At 58.1% G+C, this 16,430-nt stretch overlaps 2 protein-coding genes across 2 annotated transcripts; both read right to left on the minus strand.

The window, feature by feature from the left end:
• Positions 1-314: 314 nt before the first annotated feature.
• Positions 315-6,804, minus strand: LOC120388316 (galactoside alpha-(1,2)-fucosyltransferase 2-like). Its single transcript, XM_039510088.1, has 2 exons — positions 6,660-6,804; positions 315-1,635 (listed from the first exon to the last, which is right to left on the minus strand). Exon 2 carries the CDS (start codon positions 1,598-1,600, stop codon positions 551-553), a length of 1,050 nt encoding a protein of 349 aa, XP_039366022.1. The 5' UTR covers positions 1,601-1,635; positions 6,660-6,804; the 3' UTR covers positions 315-550.
• A 5,877-nt stretch (positions 6,805-12,681) lies between these two features.
• Positions 12,682-16,038, minus strand: LOC120388322 (galactoside alpha-(1,2)-fucosyltransferase 2-like). The gene is made up of 2 exons (XM_039510097.1): positions 16,019-16,038; positions 12,682-13,813 (listed from the first exon to the last, which is right to left on the minus strand). Exon 2 carries the CDS (start codon positions 13,778-13,780, stop codon positions 12,755-12,757), a length of 1,026 nt encoding a protein of 341 aa, XP_039366031.1. The 5' UTR covers positions 13,781-13,813; positions 16,019-16,038; the 3' UTR covers positions 12,682-12,754.
• Between the last annotated feature and the right edge of the window lie 392 nt (positions 16,039-16,430).

A 16,430-nucleotide genomic window follows, 5' to 3' on the forward strand; every position in this document is an offset into this window, starting at 1 on the left:
GCTGTCACACACCACCCCCCCCCTGCGCTTGCAGTCACACGCATGGAGGCGTGTTTCAGGCAGGGGAGAGGCTCCATTAGACGATGGGAGGAACGGGTGACAATAGAAAACAAAAGTCCTTTAACGTAAACAAAGGCCAAGGCTTATCAAGAGTTACCTGACCTAGCTAATGAAGTTGGTTTTCCCTCCCTGCTGGGGATAGAACCCAGGCATCCTGGCTCCCAGCCCCCACCCACTACACCCCACACTCCTCCCAGAGCCAGGGGGAGAACCCAGGAGTCCTGTCTCCCAGTCTCCCCACTCTAACCATTCAACCTTGCAGATGGAGATGGGCCCATTTCTCTGGACACTCCTATGAGAAGTTGTCCAATGTAGGTCACTGGCTGCTCCGCGTGGGGCTCTGAACCCCACCAGCCCAGCTCCAATCTCCCCTGATCTCCCGAGCGCAGCCAGCATCAGCCAGGGGTCCCAGGTGCCCACTCCTCGGCCGACCGGCCGAGTCCTGGTGGGTGGATCCCGTTGGCAGCCTGTGGCCACCAGCTGAGCTCCTTTAGCCAGATGTCCCCCTCTGTAGCGGGGAGAGATCGGCGTCGATCCCGATCCACTGGGGCAGGAAGGCGGCCTCAGGCTTGAAGATCTTGAGGAAGGGGGAATCGGGGAGCATGTAGTTGGCCAAGTAGACGGTCTCCCCCCCAGCCAGGTAACCGGCCCAGATGCCGAAGGTCCCGATGGTCATGATCGTGTGGTTGCAATGGGCCAAGAGAGCAAAGTCCCTCCCCGGCGACGACTCCTTCCCGTCCCCCGAGAAATACACGTCCCCCCGCGAGGCGTCGATGTTCTCCCGACACCACTCCATCCCGTTGCTGGTCACCACGAAGACCGGCTCCTGGTACTTGGCCCGGAAGTAGCCCATGGCCTTCTCCAGGTAGGCCTTGTCCGCCACCACCCCCTTCCAGAACGTGGGCATGTCGTGGACGTAGTCCCCCCTCCGGACGTGGACGCCCACGTAGGTCACATTCCGGCGCTGCCCGCGCAGCCCGGCCAGGTACCGGTTGGCCTCCTCCTTGACGTGGTCGTGGAAGGAGAATTCCTGGAGGAGCTCCTGCCGGAGGTGGTGGTAGAAGGTCCAGGAGCAGGGGTAGCCCGTGAGCCGCACGTATTTCCCCTCGATGTGCCTGTACTCCTCCGACATCCAGTCGTGGAGCCCGTAGTTCCTCCATGGGACGCGCCGCACCACGTCGCTGGAGAGCACGGGCAGGGTGATGCGGAAGAGCGGCGCCAGCTGCTGGTGCATCTCCGGGAGGATGTAGGCCTGGCGCCCGTTCATCTTGGCCAGGGCGTAGAGGGTGGCGTATTCCCCCATCTGGTTCCCCAGGCGCCCGGCGGAGTTCACAGTCCACATGCCGCGCTCCGTGGCGGGGGTTGTGGTGGGGGGCGTGGTTGGGGACCTGTCCGTGGCATTCGGGGAGGGGAGCCTCTGCCTTGCGGTGGGGAACCAGCTGTGTAGGTGGATGAGGAAGGAGAAGGTCATGATGGCCAGCAGGTAGAGGCTGAGCTGGAGGGGCTGCCGGAAGGGGACCCAGGAGTCCGGGGCAGTCATGGCTCCCAGCAGTGATGAGGGAAGGAGGTCCCAGCCTGGGGAGAGGAGGAGCAGGCGGGGAGGGTAGTGAGTGGAGTGGGGGGAAGAGAGAAATGGGGGGGATGGTGTGAGGAGATGGGGGAGGGTCTCCCAGGGCCAATGACCCCCATTCCCCAGAGCCCAGCCCAGGGGCCAGGGGACCCCAGCTCCAGCAGGAGTTCGGGGGAGAGGAGCAGAGTCACTTCCCTCACTTCTAACATGCACCCCCCTGCTAGCCCAGACCTGGGCTCCCCCCAGCACTGCCGGTGCCCGTCACTCCCGACCTGCAGCCCCCTGCTAGCCCAGCCCTGAGCTCCCCCCAGCACTGCCGGTGCCCCTCACTCCCAACCCGCAGCCCCTGCCAGCCCAAGCCTGGGCTCCCCCCAGCTCTGCCAGTGTGCCTCAGTCTCCACCAGCAGCCCACCTGTCACTGCTGGAGGAATGGGTAAAAGGGTACATGGGGTGGATGGATGGATGGATGGGGAGCAGGGTAGATGGGGGTGGATTGATGGGGAGAGGAGGAGATGGGTGGATGGATCCCTGGGGAGAAGGGTAGATGGGGGAATGGATGGATGGATGGACGGCTGGGGAGAAGGGTAGATGGACGGATAGATGGATGGAGAGAAGGGTGGATGGGGGGATGGAGGGATGGATGGATGGGGAGAAGGGTAGATGGGGGATGGATGGATGGATGGGGAGAAGGGTAGATGGGTGGATGGATGGATGGGGAGAAGGGTGGATGGATGGGGAGAAGGGTAGATGGGGGATGGATGGATGGATGGGGAGAAGGGTAGATGGGTGGATGGATGGATGTGGAGATGGGGGATGGATGGATGGATGGATGGATGGATGGATGGATGGGGAGAAGGGTAGATGGGGGATGGATGGATGGATGGATGGGGAGAAGGGTAGATGAGCGGATGGATGAATGGCTGGGGAGAAGGGTAGATGGATGGATGGATGGGGAGAAGGGTAGATGGGGGATGGATGGATGGATGGGGAGAAGGGTAGATGGATGGATGGATGGGGAGAAGGGTAGATGGGTGGATGGATGGATGGATGTGGAGAAGGGTAGATGGATGGATGGATGGGGTGAAGGATAGATGGGGGATGGATGGATGGATGTGGAGAAGGGTAGATGGATGGATGGATGGGGAGAAGGGTAGATGGGTGGATGGATGGATGGGGTGAAGGATAGAGGGGGATGGATGGGGAGAAGGGTAGATGAGCGGATGGATGGATGGATGGGGTGAAGGATAGATGGGGGATGGATGGATGGATGGGGAGAAGGGTAGATGGGTGGATGGATGGATGGATGGGGAGAAGGGTAGATGGATGGATGGATGGATGGATGGGGAGAAGGGTAGATGGGTGGATGGATGGATGGATGGGGAGAAGGGTAGATGAGCGGATGGATGGATGGATGGATGGGGAGAAGGGTAGATGAGCGGATGGATGGATGGATGGATGGATGGATGGATGGGGAGAAGGGTAGATGGATGGATGGATGGGGAGAAGGGTAGATGGGTGGATGGATGGATGGATGGATGGGGTGAAGGATAGATGGGGGATGGATGGATGGGGAAAAGGGTAGATTCCTCGTACCACTACCTAGGATCCAGGTGGTGTGGGAAGGTTTGGAAGTGTTTTGACAGTGGGGGTCATGGAACACCTCCTAGCTGACCTGCTCCTGGGTAATGATTTTTCCATGTAGCTCAGGTTAAAGTATTTGCCTGCAGCAGGAGGGGGTTTGATGCTGGGACCCCCGAGGAAAAGGGTCAGGGCTCAGGAACTGCGGAGAGAATGGGAGAGAGTCTCCTTGATTCCTCTGCAGCCGGGGGAAGCCAGATGCTTCCAGGTGGGAGGGTGGTTGAGACCCGCTCCTGCCCTGCAGCTGGAGGCAGCACCACACCGGGAAGGGATGGGGGTGTGATGCCGGCCAGGGAGAGACCTGCCCAGGTTGTTAGCTGCCAGCAGGTCACAGCTGAACCAGAGACAGACCCGGCTCTAGGGAGCAGAACAATGTGTCCCAGAGGGGAGCCCAGAGAGGGGACAGGGGATCTCAGAAACCACTGAGGTGGGTGCGGATTCCTGCGACTCTGTAACACAGGGAAGCAGGGTCCTTCCACGTACGGGAGGGGCTGAGGCTGGCTCCTTTCCAGCAGAAGGCAACATGCCCTCGGGCGCGGGGGCAGGAGAGGGGTTGTCGGGGATTAAGGGAACCGTCCCAGGTGTTAGCCGGCAGAGCTCCGCAGCTGAGCAAGGGATAGAGCCCTTCCTAGGGCGCCCCGCGAGATGGGTCTTAGGACGGGGCCCAGAGGAGGAGATGGGGGAAGGAAGATGGGATGGAGGGGAACAGGAACGTTTCCTCACCGGTCACTTGGGGCAGGATGCCAGGACACGAGGAGGATGACAGAGAAAGAGGTGGCAGAGGTGATTAAAGGAAGAGGGGAACGCAGGAGGGAAGGAAAAGCCAGCGACTGATTACAGGGGAGAAAGTCAAAGGACCCCCTGCGTAATGAACAAACTAACCTCCGACTGGGCTACCCGAACGGAGGCTGCGGGGTCAGAAAGCTACAGTAACTCCTCGCTTCACACTGGCGTTCTGTTCCTGGAAAATGCCACTTTAAGCGAAACGATGTGAAGCGAATCCGATTGCCCCATCAGGATTAATGTAAATGGGGGGTGTGTGTGGAGGGGGGGGCGGGTTAGGTTCCAGGGAAATGTTTTCCACCAGACTAAAAAATGATCTATTATACAGATAGACACACCGTCCGCGTTTTAAACAAACCACCGACTCCTGTCCACAGCAATGATGAGTGTGAAGCCGGGTTGAGGTGGAGGAGTCAGAGGGAGGGATATTTCCCAGGGAGCCGCGCTGCTAAATGATGAACTAGCCCTCGGCTGAGCCCTCCAGGGTTAACGCGCTGTTGTTAAGGTCGCCTCTCACGCAAGGCAGCGCGAACACGAGGGAGGGGAGGCAGCATGGCAGACAGAGACAGACACACACCTTGTGGGTGTGGGGGGGGGGAGATGCCCACTGCCCCTTTCAGTAAACTGACCCACTCTGAAGTGCATTGTCTTTAGTGGATCGGGAAGTTGAGACAGCAGCTGCTGCCCCAAGCTCTCTCTGTCTCTCTCTGTGTGGCCCCTCCCTGCTCTATATGGAGCAGGGGTAAGTGGGGTGCAGGAGCAGGGGGGAGGGGGACACCCTGACATTATCCCCCCCCTTACTCCCCCTGCACAGCAAGCAGGAGTCTCGGGGAGCAGCTCCAAGGCAGAGGCCAGGAGCAGCACACGGCACGGGGCAGAGGGACAGCTGAACTGCTGGCAATTGGTACCCTGCGGGGGGGGCTGTCGGGGGGGCTGTTGGTCCACCCTGGCTCCAAGCCCCCACCAGCGGGCTCCGACGGGCTGCTCTTCCTGCAAGCCGTGGCCAAAGCAGGCGGCTGCCAAACGGCGTTAGAAGGGAGCCTGGCGCAGCTTTAAACGAGCCTGTTCTCTAATTGAGCAGCAACGTGACAACGTTAACCGGGACGACTTGAGGTGAGGAGTTACTGCCCGTGTAAACGCGCAGCTGAGATTCAAAAAAAAAAATGGGTATTAATGTTCAGTGTTGGGGATAAGAATTTTGCCCCGGATGTTAAACCTTATGAGCACGCTGCTTTTCAGTTAATACCCGGAAACAGGTTTAAAGCTGATCGCAGCAGAGAAACCATAAAAAAAAAACCTGGTTTGCTGTGTGTGCACAGGGAAACTGAGGCACACTGCCTCATGGCCTTGATAGCTGGATGTCAAGAGGACTATCGCACAAACTGCCTTCGCGCTAGGCCGTGACTAACCCTCGTGCAGTAAACTAGGAGGGGAGGTGTGACGCTCTGTACCTGGGGGGGGACACCCGGCACCCCCATGTTCATCCTTGTAAAATGATTGTGTGGGATCCAAGGCAAAATTTGTCCTGTTGGGTGTCTTCAGGAGGTTCGTGGTGCACCGAGCATGGTGGTTATAGTGATGTTACAGCAACGTTATAGGTTATAATTTCATGTCTATAGTTATGAGGCTGAGAACGTGTCCTCAGGGTTTTAAATAAGCCCAGGCAAAAACTCTCCAGGAGCTGAGGGGCAGTTCACACCTCATCAGGGCAAGGATCGGACAAACCCAGCCCAGCCTCACAGGAACAAAGGACACTGGCTGAGGCAGCAAGGAAGGATCATTTGGACTCTCCAGCGAGTCACCCCCCGTCCTTTGGCCAGTTCGGGACTGTGATGGGGTAACGCCCACCTGACCCTGAAGTGGGGGGGGGGCAAAGCCAAGAGGGAAGAGAGGACACGATAAAAGGGAGAGACGTTTTCCCTGCTCTCTCTCTTCCACCTCCATCGCCAGACACCAGCACCCAGCGACTGAAGCGCTGATCGAAGCGGAGAGGCTGGGGAAGGGCACCCAGCCAGCCTGGGGTGAGAAACATCCACGTTTGTAAGGGCTGAAAGTGTTACGATGGATTGACGCGTGGGCGATGGGTGGATGGAGGGATGGGGAGAAGGGTAGATGGGGGATGGGAGGATGGATGGATGGGGAGAAGGGTAGATGGGGGATGGGAGGATGGATGGATGGATGGAGAGAAGGGTAGATGGGGGATGGGAGGATGGATGGATGGATGGAGAGAAGGGTAGATGAGGGATGGGAGGGTGGATGGATGGGGAGAAGGCTAGATGGGGGATGGGAGGATGGGGAGAAGGGTAGATGGAGGATGGATGGATGGATGGATGGGGAGAAGGGTAGATGGGGGATGGGAGGATGGGGAGAAGGGTAGATGGGGAATGGGAGGATGGATGGGGAGAAGGGTAGATGGGAGATGGGTGGATAGAGGGATGGGGAGAAGCACATGAAGAGGAATTGGGATGGATTAGTGGGTGGGTGGGTGGGTTATTTAAGGCTAAAGAGTTCGGTGTTGGGCTGGGCGGACGGACGGCTGGAGGGGTCGGTATCTTTGGTCTGAGAGAGGTCAGGACATTTCTAGGCAGGGAATCTCCCCCCTTCTTACCTTGGTGAGGTGGGTTTTGGGTCCCGGCGCCAGCGGCGGCCGCTCCCGTCTGCTCCTATTCGGTTTCCCCGGACGGCTCCGTCTCTGACTGACGCTGCCTCACTCATTTATTTCCTCTTCGACTTTTATCAGCGCTTAAAGATTAATCCAGCTGCTGCCGGGCCTGACTCACCCTTTCCTGGTCTGCCACCTCCCCGGCACATGCCCCAGGGCACACCGTGGGGGTTGCCACGGCAGGCCAGGAGGGTGGGGAATGAGGGGGGGGAGTGGGGCCCAGCATGAAATAAGGAACCAGGACACCTGGGCTCGCTCCGTGGCTCGGGGAGGGGAGTGGGGTCTAGTGGTTAGAGCAGGGGTGGGGGGGCTAGGAGGCAGGACTCCTGGGTTCTCTCCCCGGCTCTGGGACAGATTTCACTGGATGTTTGGACGTTGAGGCCGGCGCTGACCGACCCACGGCAGACGATGGTCCCCGACACACAGTGCCGTCGAAGGGCTGATTCAGACGGTTCCTGTTATTTATTGGGGCATCGCTCCAGGACTGGCTCTTTCGCGCGGGGTCCGTGGCGGCTTCGTGGCCGATGGCTTCAGACTAAACTGCTGTGTGGGCCAAAGGGGGCCTGGTCTCTGGGGGGGGGGGGTGTGCGATTTCCGGGTGGACTCAAAGTCCGGGGGTGGAAAAGGGAGTTTGGGGGTAGCTGGGGGGGCTATGGGTTTTTTGGGGGGGGCTATGGGGATAGCTAGTGGAGGCTACGAGGATAATGGAGGCTCTGGGGGTAGGTAACTGGGGGCTATTGGGGTATGTGGGGGGGCTGTTGGGTAGCAAGATGACAGATGACTGCAGGGGCTGGAGCTGGGTAGAGCTTGGTCACTTTGGCCACTAGGGGTCAGTGTCCCCCCCACCCCCATGGCAACCCCTAGCCGAGGTTACCAGCTGGAGCATCCTGAACTCAGCGCCCCCCTCCCCCCCCCGTGTCAATCTGGGTTCACTCCCACCCCGGGGGGGAAATGGGTCAGGACTGGGCTGGGCTGGCAGGGGCTGCGGGTCGGGAGTGAGGGGCACCGGCAGGGCTGGGGGGAGCCCAGGGTTGGGCTAGCAGGGGGCTGCAGGTCGGGCGTGAGGGGCACCGGCAGGGCTTGGGGGGGCAGGGCTGGGCTAGCAGGGGCTGCGAGTCGGGAGTGAGGGGCACCGGCAGGGCTGGTGGGGGCAGGGCTGGGGCAGGGCTGGGTGGGAGCAGGGGGCTGCGGGTCAGGAGTGAGGGGCACCGGCAGGGCTGGTGGGGGCAGGGCTGGGCTAGCAGGGGCTGCGGGTCGGGAGTGAGGGGCACTGGCAGAGCTGGGGCGGTCCAGATGAAGGGTTAAAATCCATGTGCATTTTATATAACAACCTGGTCTATGGATTGTGCCAGACCCAAAGTCCAGAGTTTGCTCAGGAGGGCAGAGGCCGAGCTGTTGTAAACAAGATAACGGCCGTTGCTGAGATGTGCTTGGTCAGTCGAAATGCCGGATGTTGAAGCAATAACTGAATCATTATGTTTCATCCAGTGCTTCAAAGACTGAACAAAGGATCCCTGTTCCTATTGCGCGGCTCCTGTAGGGAACGTTCTTCCCACCTGTCCAACCTTGCGGTTATGAAAAGTTGCCACGTGTCAGTATAAGATCTGGCGTCCTTCCACCTCCCTTCCCAGGGACCAACGCCTGCCTTAAGACAGCAAGGGGACCATCTTTATTGCCATATTGTGACGAAGTGGGGGAGTTTCTTGGTTTTTCCGTGTTTCCCAGGGGGTTCCAGGCCGAGGGGGTGGGACTCAGTGTCCCCGGGTGTTACGGGTTAACGAGGGGAGAGGGGAGGGAGTTTGTGGGCACAAAGGGCTGGAGAGGGAACGCGGGACCCCGGCCGCTGGCCTGGAGGATGGAGACCCCAGTGACTGGTGCCCGGGTGACCCGGAGACCTGGCTCAGGAGTCGCAGCCGGTCCTGGCCGGGGGGAGGACAATGGGCTGCGGGGACGGGACCCCGGTGACCTGACCAGCCGGGTCCGGCCAGAGGGGCCAGAGGACGGGAGGGGGGAGGAGCCCAGGAGACCCTGTTTCCCTGGAGAGACGACAATGGACAGAGGGGGGCTTGGGGCCGGGGGTATCGGATGCCCAGCTGGGAGCAGGGGGGCTCGGGGCTGGAGGGGGGGGGCAGGCAGAGCCCACCCGGCTGCAGGGGGACTGGGACGTGCTGGGCTGAGGGGGGCCAGGCCTGAGGCTGGAGAGTTTCCTGCGCTGGGTTCAACGCTCAATAACCCTCCTGTGTTACGCTGGCTGAGTCGCTCCGGGCTAGAGAGCAGGGTGGGGGGCGGGGGGGCATTGGCCCCTTCGGGGGGTGGAGGCCCTGGGGGTCCGGAGCGAGGGGACTCCCCGAGGGCCCCACGGCAGAGACAGACGCGCTGAGGCTCAGGGAGGGGCGGCTCCAGGAGGTGGAGGGGCCGGACCCCGGGAGATTGGACCCCCGAGAAGGGCTGTCGCACTGAAAAGGGCACCCCCCACACACACACACGGACCGCACGGGGCCACGAGTGGGCATGATCTGGGAGTCTGTGACAACGTGGCAGCAGACGATGGTTCGTGGATGCCTCCCGTAGACAGGGCCGGGGCAAGGCTATTTTGCGCCCTAGGCAAAACTTCCACCTCCCTCGCATCGCTTATTAAAAACTTTCAAAAATGAACACTGCCTAACGTGGCCTCGGTCGTTAGAATTCATACACGTTCGGCTGGAAAACGTATTAATTTCATTATTTACTCCACATATTTAATGAAAATCAATGAATAACCTGCCAGCGTTGACCGTGTTATTGTTTTCACTTTGCACAACACAGCCTGGATCTGAAAATAAATCACTTGCCTGATACACAGTCACAGAGTCACACGTGAGAATTTATTTTTCCGCACTTTCAGTTTAGCAAATTTAGAAACAAGCTCCTCCAAGGCAATGCTGCGAGCAACGTCGTGTCCCATCGACACGGTCGAGAGCCCCACAGGTCTTTGTTGCAACACTGACGTCCGCATGTGCGGTTTTATCAACAGAAGCTTCGCTCGCCACTGGCCACAGAAACGGGGCGCGTCACGAGGACGCGGAGAGCAATGCCCGTGTTGGGGACACTAGCTGTCAGCTTATTTGTGCGTCTGAAGTTCAGTACCTCTTGCGGCGATGCACTCGTTTGGACTCGTCGCGCAATACCTTGCAAGTCATTGCACAAGTCAAAGGCACCGGGATCTTTGGATTCACCGCGTTGCAAAGCTTGCTCCGGCGTCAAGCAACGTTCCATCATTTGCTTCGGGGTTGTATTTTGCGAACTGTCGCCATCATATAGGCAGCCAAATACTGAACTAATTTGCTGCATCAGTGCGAATCTTTCTTCAACTGAGGGCTTGGCTACACTTGAGAGTTGCAGTGCTGGTGGAGGCTTTCCAGCGCTGCAACTTAGTAACTGTCCACACCTGCAAGGCCCATCCAGCGCTGCAACTCCCTGGCTGCAGCGCTGGCTGAACACCTGGTCTGCTTGGGGTGTAACGCGTGCAGCGCTGGTGAGGCAGCGCTGCTCGTCAGGTGTGGCCACACACCAGCGCTGTTATTGGCCTCCAGGGTATTAGGAGATATCCCAGAATGCTTTTAACTAAATTACTCTCTTTGTTTTGTTGTGAACTCGGGGCTCCGGGGCTCCGGGAGCTGCTTATCTAAAAAACAAACACAGCTCCTGTTTGCTGTGATCAATCTGTAACTGACTGTGAACAATCGAATGAGATATCCCCCTGCCTGCCTCATTCACAGGGGTTGAGTGTTTGCTTGACAAGAGAAACAGCTGCTTATCTGGTCTGCAGGCTGTTTGCAGTTAAGAGTAAGGGGTCGGGAAAATTTTCTGATTTTGCAAGGCAGGGAGCTGATACACAGTGTCGGCTCCAAAAATCCACTCTCTCTCTCTCTCTCCCTTCGCCCCCCGCTCCCTGTCACACTCCACCCCACCTCCCTCTTTTGAAAAGCACGTTGCTGCCACTTGAATGCTGGGATAGCTGCCCATAATGCATCACTCCCAACAGCACTGAAAATGTGGCTACACTGCAGCGCTGGTAGCTGTGAGTGTGGCCACACTCCAGCACTTTCCCTGCACAGCTGGACGACCAGCGCTGTAACTCCCAGCGCTGCAACTCTCAAGTGTAGCCAAGCCCAGACTGTATTGCTGGGTCGATGACTGCAAAGTTAACGTTCACTTTGAGTTTTCCTTTCGGATTATAAATAGGTTCGTCATCTGCTTCATACGTGAACTGCTTCCTCTTCTTTCTAATACGGATTGGATCTGGTTCAAAAAGTGCCGGTACATCCAACTCCTCCGCAAGTTCACCTGCATCTGCCAATGTTTTCTCAAAGTCTGCGTCACTTCTGCGGCCTACAAGAAACGTCTTGGTTTCTCCAAGTTGATTAATGGCGTCACTGATGTCGAATTCTTTCGCCTGAAGTTGTTCGCTAGTCATGTTGATCTCAAACAATATATGTCATACCACACGACAAGAGAAACAAGAAACTTGAAACTAGAAATGGCTTTTGCACGATCCTTTGCAGCAATTCGTGCCGTATTGCCAGATGATGCTGTTAGAGCAGTGTCATCATGGATGGATGTCACCAAGCTGATAGCGAAGAGGTTTCAAGGCATCAATTCGACTCTCCCAGCTTGTTTCACTCAATGGTTTAACGGTGAGATTAGATACGTGGCGTGTTAGAACTTCCCAGCGATGTGTAGAAGCTGAGAAACACACACACACACACGTTGAACTAAATCAAAGAAGGCGGTTGCCTCTAAGCAACACACTGGAGCATCATTAACAACCAAATTCAATGACTGTGCACTGCAAGGAACCAAAAAGGCTCGTGGATTAATATCCAAAATTCTTCGCTGGGCACCATTTTCTTTCCCTTTCATATCGCTCCCGTTATCGTACCCTTGACCACGCAAGTTTTCTACGGGCAGTGACATCTCTTCAAACTGGCGAAGAATCGTTTCTGTCATACCAGCTCCAGTTGTCCCCGTAAGCGACACAAATCCCAAGAAATGTTCCTTTATGAAAACTGGTTCAGTCCCGTTCTCCATCTCTGAAGTACGTCTATTCACAGACCGAATGATTATGGTCATTTGGTCACTGGGGCCTGCATCTGGTGCACAATCTAGAAGGATTGAAAAGTATTTTGCGGCACGAGCAGATGCTGGGATTTTTTTGTTGGATGGCATTGGATAGAAGTGAATAAGCTCATTCTGCGTGTCTTTCCCTAGGTGATGTAAACACTGAGTAAGAGATCAGGATGACTTTGCCTGAAAATTAAGCAATGTTGATTGTAATCAGAAATACACCCTTTTGGGTCACCTGTGCTTCCTTCCTGCCTTCGTTCATATCAAAATCTACTACATGTTATTCTACCTTTATAATACTGAATTATTGTTATTAATACAATTTATGGAATTAGAATGGCAGATACTCTGTCATACTGGGGTATCGGCTTAGGTGGAGGAGGGAAGCAGACTGGGTTCGGGTCAGTGGGGGTTCGGGTTAGGTGGGGGAGGTGCACAGGGAGGTGGGTTAAAGCGGCTTAGCCGCCCCTCCACGCAAGAGCTGCCAGCCGCGGCCTCCCTCCCTTCTCTCCCCAGGGAGCAGAGCCTCTGCCCTGGAAAACCTGCTCTGAGGAGCATGGCACGTGCAAGCCGGCCCCGGCTGCACCGCGCTGCCAGCACAGCTCAGCCCTGGGAGCGCGGTTCTTATCTACATCCTCCCTACAGTCTGCGATCTGCAGCCTGAGCCTGCATCTATTTTTAGGCACCGGCTTCTCAGCACCCCGCAGATCTCGGCGCCCTAGACGGCTGCCTAACTTGCCTAGTGCTTCCACCGGCCCTGGGTGGCCCCATCACTCCGGACGCTCCTATGAGAAGTCATCCGATGTAGGTCATTGGTTCCTCTGTGTGGGCTCTGAACCCCGCCAGCCCAGCTCCAATCTCCGCCGATCTCACCAGCGCAGCCCACTCGGGCGGGTGGATCCTGTTTGCAGTCCATAGCCACCAGCTGAGCTCCTTTAGCCAGATGTCCCACTGCGCAGCGGGGAGAGATCGGCGTCGATCCCGATCCACTCGGGCAGGAAGGCGGCCTCAGGCTTGAAGATCTCAAGGAAGGGAGAGTCGGGGAGGGTGTAGTTGGCCAAGTAGATGGTCTCCCCCCCAGCCAGGTAACCGGCCCAGATGCCGAAGGTCCCGATGGTCATGATCGTGTGGTTGCAATGGACCAAGAGAGCAAAGTCCCTCCCCGGCGATGACTCCATCCCATCCCCCGAGAAATACACGTCCCCCCGCGAGGCGTCGATGTTCTCCCGGCACCACTCCATCCCGTTGCTGGTCACCACGAAGACCAGCTCCTGGTACTTGGCCCGGAAGTAGCCCATGGCCTTCTCCAGGTAGGCCTTGTCCGCCACCACCCCCTTCCAGTGCTCAGGCATCACCTGGACGTAGTCCCCCCTCCGGACGTGGATGCCCACGTAGGTCACGTTCCGGCGCTGCCCGCGCAGCCCAGCCAGGTACCGGTTGGCCTCCTCCTTGACGTGGTCGTGGAAGGAGAATTCCTGGAGGATCTCCTGCCGGAGGTGGTGGTAGAAGGTCCAGGAGCAGGGGTAGCCCGTGAGCCGGACGTATTTCCCCTCGATGTGCCTGTACTCCTCCGACATCCAGTCATGGAGCTCATAGTCCTTCCACGGGATGTCCTGGACCACGTCGCTGGAGAGCACGGGCAGGGTGATGCGGAAGAGCGGCGCCAGCTGCTGGTGCATCTCCGGGAGGATGTAGGCCTGGCGCCCGTTCATCTTGGCCAGGGCGTAGAGGGTGGCGTATTCCCCCATCTGGTTCCCCAGGCGCCCGGCAGATTTCACGGTCCACATGCCATGCTCCGTGGATGGGAGTTGCTGTGGGTCACTGGGAGAGAGGATCCTCTGCCCCTGGCGGGGGGACTGGCTCTGCAGCTGTAGGAAGGGGGCGATGCCCAGGACAGCCAGCAGGTAGAGGAAGATCAAGAGGACTTGCCGGATAGAGACCCAAGAGATCAGGGATTTCATGGCTCCAAGCAGCAGCGGGGGCACGATCCTGGCCTGCGGGGAGACGGAGCAAGAATTACAGACCTGCCACAACGGGTCTATTTCTTATCTGCGCCACAAGCGCCGTGACCAGCTCCTGCTGGGATAAGGGCATTGGAGGGTGGGGGGAGCGACGCGGAAGAGTGATCGGGAACATGAGGCGAAGGCTGGAGGGCTGGGAAGGGAGGGAGGGAGGGTGAGTGGTTGATGGATGGGAAGGTTGACAGGGTGGCTGGGCGAATGAGAAGATGGTTTGGGTGGAGGGGAAGTCGGGGGTTGGGGGGGTGTCTGGCTGGATGGGTGAGAAGAGGGGGATGCCGCTGGGTGGCCGTGAGGTGCGTGGCTGGGGGATCATAGCAGGCCTGGAGGCCAACGGTAAAAGCCAAACAAGATGGCTGAGGGGGGACCAGCTCAGCCCCACAAGCCGTTGTGAAGACGCCGGTGGCCAGAAAACACAACATGTTCCATGATCCCGCAGCCAAACCAGGGGCCGACCGCCCAGGGCCCATCACCTCAGGGTGCCCCCAGGCACTGGCAGAGCAGAACCATCAGGGGTACATCTGGGCCTTGCCAGGGACATACTTGTGGGGTTGGGCAGCGGAGCCAGCTTCACCCTCCCACCGCTCTGCCCATGTCTGCTCCTCCTTCCCCCCAGTGCTCCCCCACCAAGGGAAGGAACCCAGAGCTCTCCAGTGCAGCAGTTCCATGGGGAAAGCCCAGCTCGGATGCCTCCCCCTGACATTCATCCCCCTTCTCCATCTCCTGTGCCCAGCTCCTCAACCTGGGGCCACCCGTTCATGCCCAGAATGACAGCGATGGGACGGGCACGGACAATCAGGCAGTTACGGCTGTCTCTGCCCAGGATAAACCTCTGCAGTCAAGCTTGGGCATGATTTAGAGTTTGGTTCCTGGCAATTGGCATGGGGAAGGATGGGGGTTGGGGAGACGGGTTGATGAATGGATGGATAGATGGATGGGGAGAAGGGTAGATGGGGGATGGATGGATGGATGGGGAGAAGGGTAGATGGGGGATGGATGGATGGATGGATGGATGGATGGGGAGAAGGGTAGATGGGCGATGGATGGATGGATGGGGAGAAGGGTAGATGGGGGATGGATGGATAGATGAGGTGAAGGGTAGATAGGGGGATGGACAGATGGATGGATGGATGGATGGGGAGAAGGGTAGAGGGGGGATCGATGGACGGATGGGGAGACGGGTAGATGTGGGGATGGATGGATGGATGGATGGGGAGAAGGGTAGATGGGGGATGGATGGATGGATGGATGGATGGGGAGAAGGGTAGATGGGGGATGGATGGATGGATGGGGAGAAGGGTAGATGGGTGGATGGATGGATGGATGGATGGGGAGAAGGGTAGATGGGGGATGGATGGATGGATGGGGAGAAGGGTAGATGGGGGATGGATGGATGGATGGATGAGGTGAAGGGTAGATGGGCGATGGATGGATGGATGGGGAGAAGGGTAGATGGGGGATGGATGGACGGATGGATGGATGGATGGATGGATGGATGGGGAGAAGGGTAGATGGGCGATGGATGGATGGATGGGGAGAAGGGTAGATGGGGGATGGATGGATGGATGAGGTGAAGGGTAGATAGGGGGATGGACAGATGGATGGATGGGGAGAGGGGTAGATGGGGGATGGATGGACGGATGGGGAGAAGGGTAGATGGGGGATGGATGGACGGATGGGGAGAAGGGTAGATGGGGGGGGGAGGGAGGGATGGATGGGGCGAGGGGTAGATGGGGGAGGGAGGGATGGGGAGACGGGAAGAAGGGAGGATGGATGGATGGATGGATGGGGAGAAGGGTAGATGGGGATGGATGGATGGATGGATGGGGAGAAGGGTAGATGGGAGGATGGATGGATGGATGGATAGATGGGGAGAAGGGTAGATGGGGATGGATGGACGGAAGGGGAGAAGGGTAGATGGGGGATGGATGGATGGATGGATGGGGAGAAGGGTAGATGGGGGATGGATGGATGGATGGATGGGGAGAAGGGTAGATGGGGGATGGATGGACGGATGGGGAGAAGGGTAGATGGGGGATGGATGGATGGATGGATGGATGGGGAGAAGGGTAGATGGGGGGGGATGGATGGCTGGGGAAAGAGAGGGAGGCCCAGACCTGGAGTCTGGCCTCCTTGGTCCCAAGATGGACCTGACTGAGGGGTCCTGTTGTCTGTACCTACAAGCTCTGTTTCAGACTGTGTTCCTGTCGTCCAACAAACCTTCCGTGTTACCGGCTGGCTGAGAGTCACGTCTGGCTGCGGAGTTGGGGTGCAGGGCCCACTGGCTCCCCCAGGAGTCCCGCCTGGGCGGATTCGCTGCGGGAAGCGCACGGGGGGACGGGGATGCTGAATGCTCCAGGGTCAGCCCCAGGAAGGTCGAAGCTGTGGAAGCTTCTTGCCCTGGGGACAGTCTGCTCAGAGAGAGGAGGCTCCCCCAGAGTCCTGACTGGCTTCGTATGGGTAGTTCCAGAGCATCACCCGGTGACTCCGTGACGGGGGAGTGGATGTGGATGGACGGAATCTCTACGGAAAAGGATAAATGGACACAAATCAGACATTAGGAATGGCAATATACAAAGACCTGTAGGAGAAC

Source organism: Mauremys reevesii, linkage group 22 (assembly GCF_016161935.1).
Source record: "Mauremys reevesii isolate NIE-2019 linkage group 22, ASM1616193v1, whole genome shotgun sequence".
Classification (NCBI taxonomy): Eukaryota; Metazoa; Chordata; order Testudines; family Geoemydidae; genus Mauremys; species Mauremys reevesii.